Here is a 13,664-nt window from a genome sequence, read left to right on the forward strand (position 1 = left end):
AGCCTAAACTGATGCTACTTCCAGAGGAGATACACACACTGGGAATTAAATATCCTGGCACAGAAAGGTTTTAAAGTAATTCTGCGCTCTCATTCAGTACTCTTGCTAGGAACAGACACATGAGAAATAGCAGAGGAACCACACGCTTCTAAGACAAACCACAAGCCTTTGCATTAAGTTTTACCGACCAAACATGTAAATCAGCCCGTAAAGACTGGTAGCCCGTTATATACTACTCAATTACTACAGCAGGCATCCATCCTGTGCCTTTCACTGTGATCTGTAGCCTGTAACAGGTTCATAAACAGCTCAGAAAGACAACTGCTGTAGATTTCACTTAACTCCTTATCTATCTGCTTTAAACGGATTAAATGACTGTGTCATTAAAATGCTTGCAGTAAGCCTTTGATCATAAACTTCTCATCATTTTACAGTTATTGAATCTGATCCCTAATGAATCTCACTCCGCTATATTTCTCTGTCTTCTGTTCCCAGCTTTGTTCCCCATTAGTCCTAATGCAACTGCTTGGTATGCCCGACCACTGCCTCCTTACAGACCTTGATCGTATCTGCTGATTGCTCAACCCAGAGGGATGGATGAAGTGCAGGAATTTCATCTGAGGGAGGGTCAGAAGAAGAGAGAAAATAATCCACAAAATACACACCACACCAAACACTCTTTACATATTCACTGCACAGCTGCGTGACTGCAATTCCTTTCCGACATCCCTGTGTAACAGCAGCCCGAGGCCCCGCACGCTGCGCACCGGAGCGGAGAGAGGGATTTTGGTCAGTGCACTCTCCCACTCCTGAAGGAATAAATGGGGTTTATTTAACTTAGTCAAGGGGTGAGAGGGGGGAAAAAAAGCGTTACTGAAGTCAGGGGATTTTCTGCCACAAAGCACTAATGTTAAATCTGGCTGTAAGGAAGGATGTGCCTGGTCTCTGCAGTGTGCAGAGGCAGGGGGAAGGCCAAGCTTGTGCTACCATGAGTGCCCCGACACAGAGAGCAGACAGCAGACAACGTCTAAGCCACTACAGATCCTTGAAAAATGGCCCAAGCCTAGTCAGAAGCAACTGGTGAAAATGGAGGAGACAAAATATCAAAGGACCTGGCCCATGAGCATGTGGGGTTGCCAGCAGCCAAAGAGAACAACTCGCCATCGGTCTGCGACATCTGGTAGAGATGGGGACCATGTGTGTTTCACTGAGGTAATTGTGCAGTCAAAGTTTTGCTCCAAACTCAACCAGGCTACAAACCCAGTGAATAAACATGGTGCTAAATCTAGCTTCTTGCACAAGTTTAGTCTTGGGGGACTTAGTAGGGGCCCACACAGGAGGGCTGCCTGGAGTACTCTCCAAGTGATAGGGTAAAGATAACAAACAAGCAGAGACTTGTGATGCGTTAGACATTTATAGAAGTCTTTTTCAGAAGTAATGTCAGTACTGGATCTCTTGAGTCCTGATATTTTCTCCTTGAGACGAAGACAACCATTTTCTGAAAAACTTCAGAGATGTGTTTTTTTAGGGAAGTCCATTTTCATCAGCACAACACGAAGAGCACACTTAGGAATTCGTGCCTGGCTAAGCATTCAAGACAGTGTAGGACTCCATGGTGAGGGGTGGCTTTTATCCGTCAGTAATCAGTACTCACAAAAGGAAACACAAGAAGCTCCTTGTAGTAGCCATAGGAGAGGAAGAGCAATGTGCAACATTACATGAGAACCAAACGCCTGTTTCAGTTATGAACTCTATTAAGTCACATGAAAGTGTTAAACCGAGTGCTGAAACCCGACATTTGATATGGAAGAGGCCTATTATGCCAACTTGCACAGTCCTTGCCAATGCAGCACACTGCCTAATGTTAATCATTCTGCGTTCTAATTATCTTACCATTATAGCAATTTTCCTGATGATCATCCCTTTTTTTTTCCCTTTTTGCTGTTGTTCAGTGGTTTTCAATGATGCAGGCTGTATGGCTTGGAACACCTCTTTGCCACCCGAGTGTTTCCAAAGAATATTCCAAAGGGTGTGTTATTATCTCTCGCCATCATTCCCTTGGCTTACCAGGACATACTTTCAAACAAAAGGATGTGAAAGAGGAGGATGCTGCTTTGCTTCTGTCCCCTCACGTGCTATGCACTGACACGGATAGGCTGTGGAAACCTTCCCAGATGACCCAGTGCCACCCTCTCCCAGCACTCGGTCTGGTGACACTGATTGTAGCAGTGCTGACTACAACAGGACAGCAGGAAACAGCATCCCTGCTATCGCCCAGCTGGAGTGAGACTGCCTTAGTAATTGCAGTAGAGCAAGAATGGATTTCAGCTATTTTCTGCTTTACTCCAGAGAGAGAAAGAGGACAGATTTACCCACTGGCCTCTTTCCTACCCCCAGAGCATGAATTACTTGCAGATTTCACAGTGAGTAGATAGAAGCAAAGACACAGACAAGTCCCTTGAATCAAGGAAGCGATCAGTCCTTTCTGCCTCATCACCCTTGTGTACATATAGTGACATTTTAATTAGCTTCCCCTATGTCTGACAGACATCCTGGGTCATGCAGAGAAACCACCTTTCGCTTCCTACGCTCACCAAATTAAAAAGGAAGAAAAAGCTACCCAGTCTCCTCCTCTTTCATACCCAAGGAACTCAACTGCTTGCCAGAGAGCACTAAGAATCCATTAGTGAAGAATAATTTCCGCATTTGCTGTGGAAATCTCCTGGTGATCTTATCTGTCTTTCAGCTCAAGCTCAAAGCTCCATTGTTTTTTTTCTACCAGTACAAGGAGGCTTCAAGCAGCACTGAAATCTTTTCAGATGGGGAGACTCATCTCTTCACTTAGAATTTACAAGAATAAGAGAGATTTATGGATAAACTGAAACAATAAGAGGAATGGCTATGGGCTAACCTACTGGAACTAGAGCTTTGAGTAAACTGCTCCAAGCAGCAAATTCAACATTATCTTGATCTGAGTGCAAAAAGCAAGAAATACTTCAGATGCATCCTTGCCCAGTAACAAGTTTTCAAGCTGTTATTGAGTAAATCAGTAGAAGGGCATCATCTCTAACTTTCACACTTATCTAAAGGACTCAGACTATCTTTTTTATCCCCTGGAAACATACAGCATGAGTAAAGTGCATTAAGTTGAACAGAAGAGCCAAAGAGCTGATACAGCAGAGGTGAAAGGTAGGCTCAGGAAGCATACGCTGATGAATTGACCGATAGGTTTGCTTTGCAGTATGTCCAGTATTTTTTTCTCTAGGATGCTTGAGAGAATGGACCACACAAAAATCTTCAGGTGCTGATGCAGGTCTATCTTCTAAGCGGTTAGTGTCAACAGCAGCATCATGCTCAGAAGATATCAGAGACCCTGGGAAAGCAGAAAGGCCAAAAGACATTGTACATTCAATCCCCAAATTACTTGGACCTAAGTTAAGTGTCTGTGTGCCACCACAGCACAGCTATTAGGCAGCACCAGGGAAACCATCTCATACATAATCACTATTATACAATCACTCTTCCTTCCCACCACCCACCCAAAGACTGCTACAAGACAAGTGCCACAGTTGTGGTGGCCAGGGAAGAACCCTGAGCCCAGACCCTCTGTCTGCTCTCCCTCCTGCGCAGTGATTTCCCGCTCTGTTTGGCCCCCTTTACCATCCCCCTGACCACATTCCAGTCAGATTCTCTCGAAACAATCTGGGTGATGTTCCCTATTTTACACCCATGTGTCTCAAGTCTAAATAAAACTGTATGCATTCTAATGACTGTCTGCAAACACACACCAATACATAATATATGGTATATAATATATAATATATAATATATATCATTTGCAGTGTATGAAGTATTATGTATAATACATAATACCTAACATACAATATTATACATATAAATATAATGTATATTATACATTATATTATGATTATAGATACTATATTATATCATATATTGCATTACATATATCAAATTATGTATTATGTATTATTACATATTATGTATCACATATTATATATTATATCTTATGTATTATGTATTATATATTATATACAGTCTATAAGATCTAATTATATATAACTAAGTTCCCTGGTGTTGCGTCTAAATGTTCAGGCTGCTCCAGCAGGATAATATTAATCATATTAATTATGATAATATCCATGACAAAAGACAACATTAAGAAGACCTCACACACATCTAATCACGCTTCTCCTTGCACACCGAACAGATGAACCTGTGAGCAAACACTGACTCCTATGGAAATAACCTGAAGGTCTGCGCCTCTAGCTGTGATGGACCAAGAGGGAAAGCAGTTCCACAGCTGAGCCCCCTTGCAGGGGCTGCCCCACAACAGCTTTTCACATCCCCCTACTCATAAAAATGAGAACATTTCTGTAATTACTACTGATGGCAACTGTGGTAGCACCGCATAGAGAGAAAGGATGCATCCACTGGAAGACAACCAAGAATCCAGGAGAGAATCTCTGTGGAGCTCATCCTTGCTGCACAGCCTTCATGTTAGTGGTTTTTCAAGTTTTTCATCTTACTGGAGCCAGAAGCACAACGAAGCCCCTTTCAAAAGCAATGTCTTTGTTCTGAAAGGTCACAATCTCAACTGAACATCTTACGTTGTGTCCAACATACACAATGGTTTTCAGGGAGTTTTTATTTCATTTTAGATGTCCTGCCAAAAATGCAAAGAACAGGCACAGCTTCTGTATTATTTAAGATACGCGGGGTTTAAATGTTGATCAGGGGACGCAGCAGTGTTCCTGATGGAGCTGAACCCCATGCTTGGGTAAACACAGATGCAACAGATCACCTGGGAACCCTTCCATCTGTATTAAACACAACTGGGTTTTACAGACACCAGTGCTCCTTTGTACACACACAACCACCTCTTGGGACACCCCAGGTTTCTTGAAAGAGACACAAAGAAGATGCTCTTCCCACAGGGTTTCACTTAGCTTGCCATCCCCACTGTCTGTTCTTATTTATTTAAAGAGAACAGCCTTTCTATCTAAATTAGGCATCATTTGCCATGTTGCTGTTACCTGTCTTTCAAATCTAGGTAGAAAAGCTGTCAAAAACAATTGCATTTTTCTGACTTGCCTGGATCTATGCCTCTCCAGAGTCTCACCAAACAATAGCAAATGGAAATTGAGGCAAATTAGGAAACTTAGCATAGGAAGAGACTGTATCGTGATCTGACTGCTGGCAGAAATGCTCTGGCTTTGGGCTGTTACTTCTCCCTGCTTACATCCCTGGCTCTCCAGGCACATCCCAAGCTCCCATCCCTAGCAACCCTGGACTGCAGATCGAATTGCTCAATGCCACACGTTTGACTGACAGAGGCGCATTAAGCTTCCCTTCTACTATTTGATAAAATTCTTTAGGGGAAACTCATTTTCTTTCTGTAGATCTCTGCCTGCAGGCTCAGATAGGTGGTAGGTCAGTGTGCTCAAAGGGAAGGGTTCTGGGATATGGCAGATAACACATCAACATCTCACACACTTGAATCCCCCTGACAGAGGTCCCAAAAGGAAAACGTGTTTATCTGATACATGCTGCCATCTCCACCAGTGGCTCAGCTCAGAGCATCTCCCCATTTCCTCACCTCTATTTTAACATTATTGTGGCCACTGCCCGCTCCTCACTGTGACATGAAACAGGCAGATTTTCCTCTTCTCCTCATCACACACACACAGAGGTTGGCTGAACTCTGAGTTCATTTCTTTTCCATAATCTGGGTAACACATTCTGGTCTTCTGTCTCTTAGAAATAGTATAGAGTTTTCCACTTACCAAGTAGTAGAGGGAAACTCCTGCACCGTAACCTGAGTCTCCTTAGCAGAAAAGTTGTTGAAGACTACTACTGAACACTTTGACTTTACAAAGACCAGCAGCAAAAAGCCAGACCATAACAGAAGTGACAAAGACAAGGCCAGCATGAAACCGGGACTATTACTTTGTTTTAATCAAAATGTGAAAATAATTGGGTCATCAAACACAGGCTGAAATGATAACGAGTAATGAAAAGCTAAAGGCGTAACATGGGGAGAGCTGTAGTTTATGGACATGGCATTCATAGGAATCTGAGGGAAAGCACAAAGCTTCAGTAAACAAACCTTGGGAGGTGTCATTTTCCCTATATGGGTCTAAATGACATTTTGGTTTTGTTTCTGTGGCATCACAGCAGAATTCAAAGCAGCAGCAGAATAATAGAAAATGAAGAAAGAACAACTGAAAACTAATTTGTGCCATCAAGTGACTACAAAATAAAACCAGACACTGTAAAGGGACAGTCACTGTTATCTCATCCTGAAACTTCGCTTTTTCTTTGTTGTGTGATAAATGAGATTAAAGGAGTTTAAAAGTGAAGCCTCTTTTTAAAATGGTTGTGTGTGTCTCCTCAGCCTCAGCTTTCTCCTGTGGGATGATTCTGGGGAAGCAATGGAACATTCTCCTTGCACAGGAACTTTCTGTAGTTCCCACTTACTACTACTTCATTGGCTGGCATTTTAAGTTGTAAACACAAGTGTGTGTCTGAATGTGTAGTTGTAGCTGAAATGACTAATTTACTTGCATCCTTGCTCTTTTTACCATACAAGAGCCCTAACAGTGGTGTCACTGTCACACTACACTTTCCTTCGATGACAGCAGTGCACACACATAGAACACCCCCGGATTTAGTAGTTTAGTGCCCCCCTGCCACACAACCAAGTTTTGCACGAGTTTTAAAAGCTCACTGTTCATTGTGCAATACCTGTTCAGAAAATCCAGGCTTGTTTCAAGCCAGCTTGCTTGTATCACAGTAGGACTTGAGCAATTTCTTGGCATCTTCCCCCTGCAGAATACACACACTGTAGGAGCAACCTCCTCCTCAGGGAGCAGCATCCTCATCTGCATTTAGTGCTCATCATCAGTTTTTTCACTCTAGCATTGATGCCACCTCTTAAAGTTCGTGCTTCACATGTCCTGGTACAGTGACCTTTTCCAGCAGGACATTTCCCTTGCCCAACTCTGTCCCGGCTTGCTCTGCACTCTCCGTGCTGCTGCTCAGGTATTGACACTCAGTCACTGACCTTTCCCTCTTTCAGAGCTGTTGAGGAAACGCAGCGCTCATCCTTCCTCCCCCTCTGCTCATCTAATGAGCTTTGCAATGGCACACAACTGCTAGTATTTTCAGGGACAGTGGCAGAAGTACATTAATGAATTTATTATAGATTTCTGTGTTAAATGTATTATGCAAAAGTTAATCAGTTTCTGCAGAACTTCAGGAAAGGTGCTGCATGAAATAAACAATACGGCGTTAGCTCTGGCAGTGGAATTTAGAGAGCTGCAGCTCTTTAATATTCAATGTGAAAATTCCTTTAAAAACATTTTTTTTAAAGGGCATGTTGGTAAAACTTCCCTGCACAAATGTGAATCTGTGCCCTCCTGGTCCCTGATGTTATCAAACATTAGTAAGTCTGTACTGTGCATGTCCTTGTTTTATTCGACATCCACTTTGCACATGACATTTATCAGGGCCACTGAGGCCATGAAGCAGCTTCTCCTTGAACCACCTCATGACAAATCTACAACTTGATGACATGTTTATGCTTCTCCTCTCTGCTCTCATGGAATGTTTCTAAGTCCTGCTAACACTAATAACTGCAATTAATTCCGAATTAACACGTACAAGTATTTGCACAGCCCCAGGTGATTCAGTGTCACACAGTCCTCAAGGGTTGGAGCACAGCAAGTTCTACAACCCTTCCACTTTACACTGGTTCTAGGGCATTCTTCAGTACCTAATCCACATGGCACAAGATACATGATGTTTTCTCCCAAATAACACATATCCTTTTAGCGCAATTTATAGGTACATTAGAGGGGACTTTCTTTTCCCTCACATTCATTTCGGCAGTGCTTTAGCATATATCCTTCACAGCTCGCTGGTAACACTGGAGATAGAATCACAGAATCACAGAACGGTTTGAGTCGGAAGGGACGTGCACTTCTCTGCTTAGTTCATCTTCTTTTTACTGGGTCTCCTGCTGTTATGTTCTCAGCTCTTCTATCTCATAATTAAATCCCTCTAGAGCACACACAGATTTGTTCCTACCCCTTGCCAGAAGCTATACCTGACTGAAGAGATGCCAAGTGGTTTGCACAAACCTGTTTAAGGAAGCATTTTTATTTTTGTTTAAATAGGGCTGAACTTGACCACCTGAGGCTCTCGGTGAGAAGCAGCTGTGCCACAGAGGCGAATGAGGACCACAGAATGCACAGATGAAGGAAAAAGGACAGGCAGTTTGAGAAAGGGAAAGCATGGAGAAGACACATAAGCATTTGAGAGGTCAATTAAGGAACCGTGAAAGGTTGACAATGTCCCTTTAAGTTTTATAACAGTGTAAATGATTCATTCCTCATTCTCCGCTGGTCACATAATGAACAGTTAGACTGTTAAATGACCTCAACTTTGCCTTGGGCTCTTAACTCCAAGCTAGTTACTGCCTGGCTGCCAAAGTCCTAACTATTAAATGAGTCGTTAATGCTTAAAGAGGAGAAACATTCCCTGCCCACCACAGAGAGGAATCTGCTGGGGTGCAGCTCCCAGATGTTTTGTTAGTGCCTCAAAACAGCGCTAGGATACAAGGGAGACTAACCCAGCCATACAGGTTGCAGAGATAAGGGAGAAAAGAAACACGAGAGCACTCTGGATGCCCCAGCACCTTCGTCATCCATGGACATTTGACTTCTGGAGCACTGAATTCAGCAGACAGCAGCCACTGACTCTCCCTGCAGAGCCTCCTGCTTTGGTGGGACCAACCACAACTCCATGCTAGCTTAGGTAGGCCAATTAAAATAACCTGAAGCACACAAATAGGCCAAATCTTCAGACACCCACTCTATCGTATCTAATTTTACCAATTATGTCAGCTCCTCTTACTAAGAAATAAAGTAATTTCTGCTTGCAGAATGTGCTTATTTCTTATCTTCAGATCATTACAGCTCAACACAGCTACCACTGAAGTGGACAAGTGGTTTATGCTTTAATTTGTGCAAAAATAATCAATTTAAAGCCTGGAAGAAACTAACGTTTAATTAACCAGATTAATATCTTAAGATGTAAAATGGTCGATAATAATAGCGAAGTTAGACATTCAGAAAGGACCTACTACACATGCATTAATGAATACCTCAAAACACATTAATAAAGTCATGCCAGCAGGAAAAAATACCCCCAAACATTTTGTGGAGTATGTTTTTCTTAGGCAGTTCCCTTGTGGACACTGTAATGGGAAATTCAGTGTAATAGGGAATTCAGTCCCTTCTACTCTGACAGCAAAATTTAGCATAAATACCAGCTTCTGGCTGGGGAGTTTTCTGATGACTGTCCCCATACTACATATGTAACCAACTCTTTCCAAGCTCTTTGAGATAAAAGGCAAAGTTCAATTATTTCAATATCTATGAATAATATTGCGTTTTTATGAGTGCTGCTGTGTTATTCCTGACCATCAGAAATGCTAAACGCAACTAGTTACTACTGCAGGGGCATCGCACTTGTTCAGTTCAGAGTTTGTACCAAACCATGAACCTTTCACATTGCCAAACTACCCTTGTAGTGTTTCACCTCGTCCCTGAGACCCCCTCCTTGCTTTTTGAGTCCCTGTTCAGGTTTCCTTCACTGCCAGCATCCAGAGGTCATTCCTTTTACTCAGCAACAAGCAAGAAAATAAAGGCTCCTCTCATTTAGCCTCATAAATACCCATGCGCACACTCAAAGTGTTCAGGCAGCTAGCTTGGCTATGGGACTAGAGGTGATTTTCAAGCCCAACCACATCTCCCTGCCTTTTATCTGCACAGATCCACTTCTCTGAACTCCAACTGGAGTTTCATTTTCCTCACCAACCAGCTGTGAACTAATCACGAGGACTTCTAACTAGTCCTGCTCCCTCTCCAAGCATATGGAGCCAATTAAGCCAAACTGCAGCTGATTTTAATCAATCTTCCTTGAAGCAGCCAAACTTGAAGAATCTTTCCTCCTTCAGCTCGAAGAGTAGAGGAGAGCAGGAAAAGCAGGAGAGTAGGATTTGCATAAGGAACACTTCACATCCGCTTGGTTGCCTGTAAACACAAGGCTTCTAGCAGTAAGAAATGCTAATTGAACACTCCTCACAAGTCTTTCCTCCCACTTTATCTAAAAAGCACTGATTTGATCAGTCTCTTGTTCCTGGCATTGAGTTGCACTTTTCCACCAGCAGCTCTGGAAGATAGGCCACATCATTTCAGCTAACTAACCAAACCAAACCCTTCACTGAAGTCTCAGCAAGCCTGCCCACCCAAGGCCAACCACTAACAGCCTTTTTTGCTTCATGGAAAGAACGGTAGAAGAGAGGAGATAAAATTGTCTGGTTAAAACCACTCTTTTCACATATTATTTGAAACCCTCTCCTGAGCCACAGTTCAAATCCTGTGCAATGGGGAAGGCACCCTCAGTAGGGTGTCATTTCTCTATTTATCTAAAAGTTCCAACATTTCTTGTGGTTTTGTAATCTGAGGTTTTTATTAGCGGTAAAGACCTGACCAGTGAGTAATATCCATGCTAAGATCTTTATACCAGTGAAGGAAAATCAATGCAGCCTGCAGCTAGGTGTCAAGAGCCAAGGGGTTTATGGAAGAAGGGGTGTGTGGACATGGAAAGTGCCTTAAGCCATAACTCAAGCTGTCCCCACACAAGTGGAGAATACAAAGAGATGTCAGATGTTACACACACTGTTGTGGATAGCTATCAGCATCTCGGTTTCTTTATCTATCTGCTAATACTCAGCTCAAGGAGTGTGAATCACACACCTAACACCAAAGTACCTTTCCACATGCTCACTTGCACTCCGGCCTGTCCATCAGCGATAGCAGCAGGAACAAGCAACATTCATGTGCCAATACCCGGATACAAAAGGATGAGAGAAGAGGCGAAGTTGAAACTTTACTCCTTTCCACACATCAACACAGTCAAACACGGAGGTTTAATAATCAAATATTAGCTGTATTTCCTCCAATTTCATTCACCACACTCAACTTTGTGAACTCCACAGACTTCAGTCCAGTGTAAAGCAGTCAAAGCTTTACTTCTACCTGCCTCTTCCTCTTCCTGATTCACCCCTTCTAGGTATCTTTCATGTAGTAGATACAAGTCCAGAAAGCCAGAGGTTTTATTCTCAAATAGAAGGAACTGCAGATGAAGATTTGTCAGACATCACCCTCATCCTGCCTTGTTTAATGTCACCCCTTACTTTTTCTTATATCTGTATTTGATTTGATGCCATGCTTTACCCAGGTTTGTAATTTCAATACTCTTTCTGTTCAGCAGAATTTTCTTGCTTTCTGTATATAAACTTTGTCTTGCTTTTTCTTCCCTTGGTGATAAAGTGACATTAGTTTAACCCATCACTTCCCAGTGATTTGTTTCAGAGATGGGAATAAATAACATGTCAAACTAGCAACGTTTCAGTGACCTTATCTGAGTGTACAATAATATTTTCAGTGTATTTGCTCAGCACTGATAGAAAAGGTGAATTTTGAAGCTTTTCCTTAATTTAGTGTGTTCTCACTGCAAGGAACCTTCTTCCGAAGTGTTTATGAAAGTCATTCTAAGCTTGGCCTGTCATGATATTTGATTCTCAAGGTGAATAAAAAAATTGGAAGGCTGATGTTTCCCTCCCTAAGGAGTTCTGAAATCTCGACCATTCCAGTGGCCACACACTGATCAATACTTACATTTTAGTGTTGAGCTTACGTGTTCCTATATTTATACTTTCCTCTCTACTCCTCCGCTTTTGGAGAAGCTGCTTGTGGCATCCAGTCCTCCAAGACACAAGCAAAGTGAGAAGCTAAGGAAGGGGGGAGCTACCTCCTGTTAAATAAAGAATTAAAGCCATGTCCTTGGCCTTGGCAAAGCAGATGTAAGAGCATGGTTACTTTAATTCAGCTCCCTAACCAGCCTTTGGGGGACTCGCAGATTTCCTTCCTAGACCTGCTAAGCCAGATGACCACCTTTCTTCTCTGCTTCCATACCTACACGTTACCTCCTCCTTCCAATATAATTTTCACTCTGCTCTATCTGCAGGTCTTTCCTCACTCCCTCCACAAAGCCCTGACCTGCACAGTACTGCATTTAAATAGGGAGCACCATTAGTGAGACAGGTCATGGGGAACCTGTGAGGAGCTTTCCAAGCCTCTTTGGCGACCAGTACAACTGTTACTGTATAGTAGCTTTAGCACAAAATGAAGGTCCATCTTGTTCCTGTCACCGCATTACTGTTTTATATCATGAAAGCTCAGCTATCCAAACGGTAGCTGATGATGATCTCCTCTACCCGAAGGCAGACAATTTGCAAGACTACACTGAAGACTTCAGACCTTCCCTCTTCGAATGTGCCATTTGAAAAGCTTGAGTGTTTTGGCATCTCAAGAGCAGGATGAACAAACAAAGCAGAGCACCTCGAGACAGCACAAAGAAACCAGAGAATTCCTCTGGTCAGGCCTTCTGGGAAAGCCAGCAGCCATGGTAAGACAACGTGGGCAAATGAAATGTGACCAGAGTGAGTTGTAATGTGCTCTGAGGCCAAAGCTGCTGTTGTGTTTATTGGAGACCTAAGCATCAAAACACCAGCCCAAAGCCTCCCTCCTCATCCGATGACTGAAACCCAATTAAAGGAGCCGGGTGACAGGTTTCACACTAAGCATGGCTCAGCAGAGATGCTCAGCAGCTCTTAGCTCTCTGCTTTATCAAAGCTGTCACTTCCCCTGGCTCTAGGAATTGGTAATAAAAAAAAAAAAGGGAGAAAAAAGATTTGATTCGCCTCTAATAGGTGTCAAGATAAAATCAATGCTCTGCCTGCAATGTGGGGAATTTCAAACCTGCAGGTTTTCCACCATGAAGCAATTTACACAAAAATGGGGGAAAAAAAAAATAAAGGGAGAAAGAAAAATTAAGAGAATGAAATGCTACAATGCCAAATTGTTCAGCGTATCAGAGAGAACAGAAGGGAGAGATAACACTGTTCATAGCAGGATGGGCTTTGATTAAACAAACAGGCTCAGGTTCTTGTTTGCTCCAGCACCTTTCAAGCAAGAAACACTATAAAAGCTTGAAACAATTCCCATGCCTCTGTTCTGCACAGGAAAGCTGTTCCCTGAATGTGAGCAAGCTGAACAGACAGTCCATTCAACTGCTGCAGGTGCCCTTGCCCTCCTTCAAGGAGGGTGAGACTTCACAGATCTATCCAGAGTGAAAAGCTGCAGACCTTCAGCCATGTAAGACAGCATTACCTCTGGTAAAGGTAAAACACACACAGTAGCACAGCAAAAGAAACAAAGCCTTTTGTCCTTCTGACTCCACATCCTCTGCTCTCCATGGCTGTGGTCTGGAGATGTGCCACGTTAGCCTCTCAACAGCACTGATGCTTCCTGGCTTGGAAAACTGCTGCTTAATGAGGGCAAGGACTGGTGGTCTCTGTCTTTATTACTGATAGCAGCAGTGGAGTCTTTGGTACAAATAGAGCTCGGATTTTTGTACCAGCTCCATGCTGTTAAGCCCTGTCTACACTCCTGCTTTGGCACGAATGAACTTGCACACACACAACTTACAGGAGTGGAGTTACTTAAAATGGA

The 13,664-nt window shown here is 42.9% G+C and overlaps 1 protein-coding gene across 10 annotated transcripts in view; it reads right to left on the reverse strand.

Annotated features, from left to right (window-relative positions):
• MAD1L1 (mitotic arrest deficient 1 like 1) overlaps window positions 1-13,664 on the reverse strand; it is a 366,422-nt gene that overhangs the window by 143,239 nt on the left and 209,519 nt on the right. The window contains exon 1 of one of the 10 annotated variants that reach the window (XM_030484968.1): window positions 1,894-3,366. The exons of the other annotated variants lie outside the window; for them this stretch is intronic. Within the exon in view, the coding sequence (XP_030340828.1) occupies window positions 1,894-1,920 (27 nt within the window). The 5' untranslated portion in view covers window positions 1,921-3,366. Of the gene's footprint in view, window positions 1-1,893; window positions 3,367-13,664 lie in introns of those variants that run through there. 10 annotated transcript variants of the gene reach the window in all.

Source organism: Strigops habroptila, chromosome 4, assembly GCF_004027225.2.
Source record: "Strigops habroptila isolate Jane chromosome 4, bStrHab1.2.pri, whole genome shotgun sequence".
NCBI lineage: Eukaryota > Metazoa > Chordata > Aves > Psittaciformes > Psittacidae > Strigops > Strigops habroptila.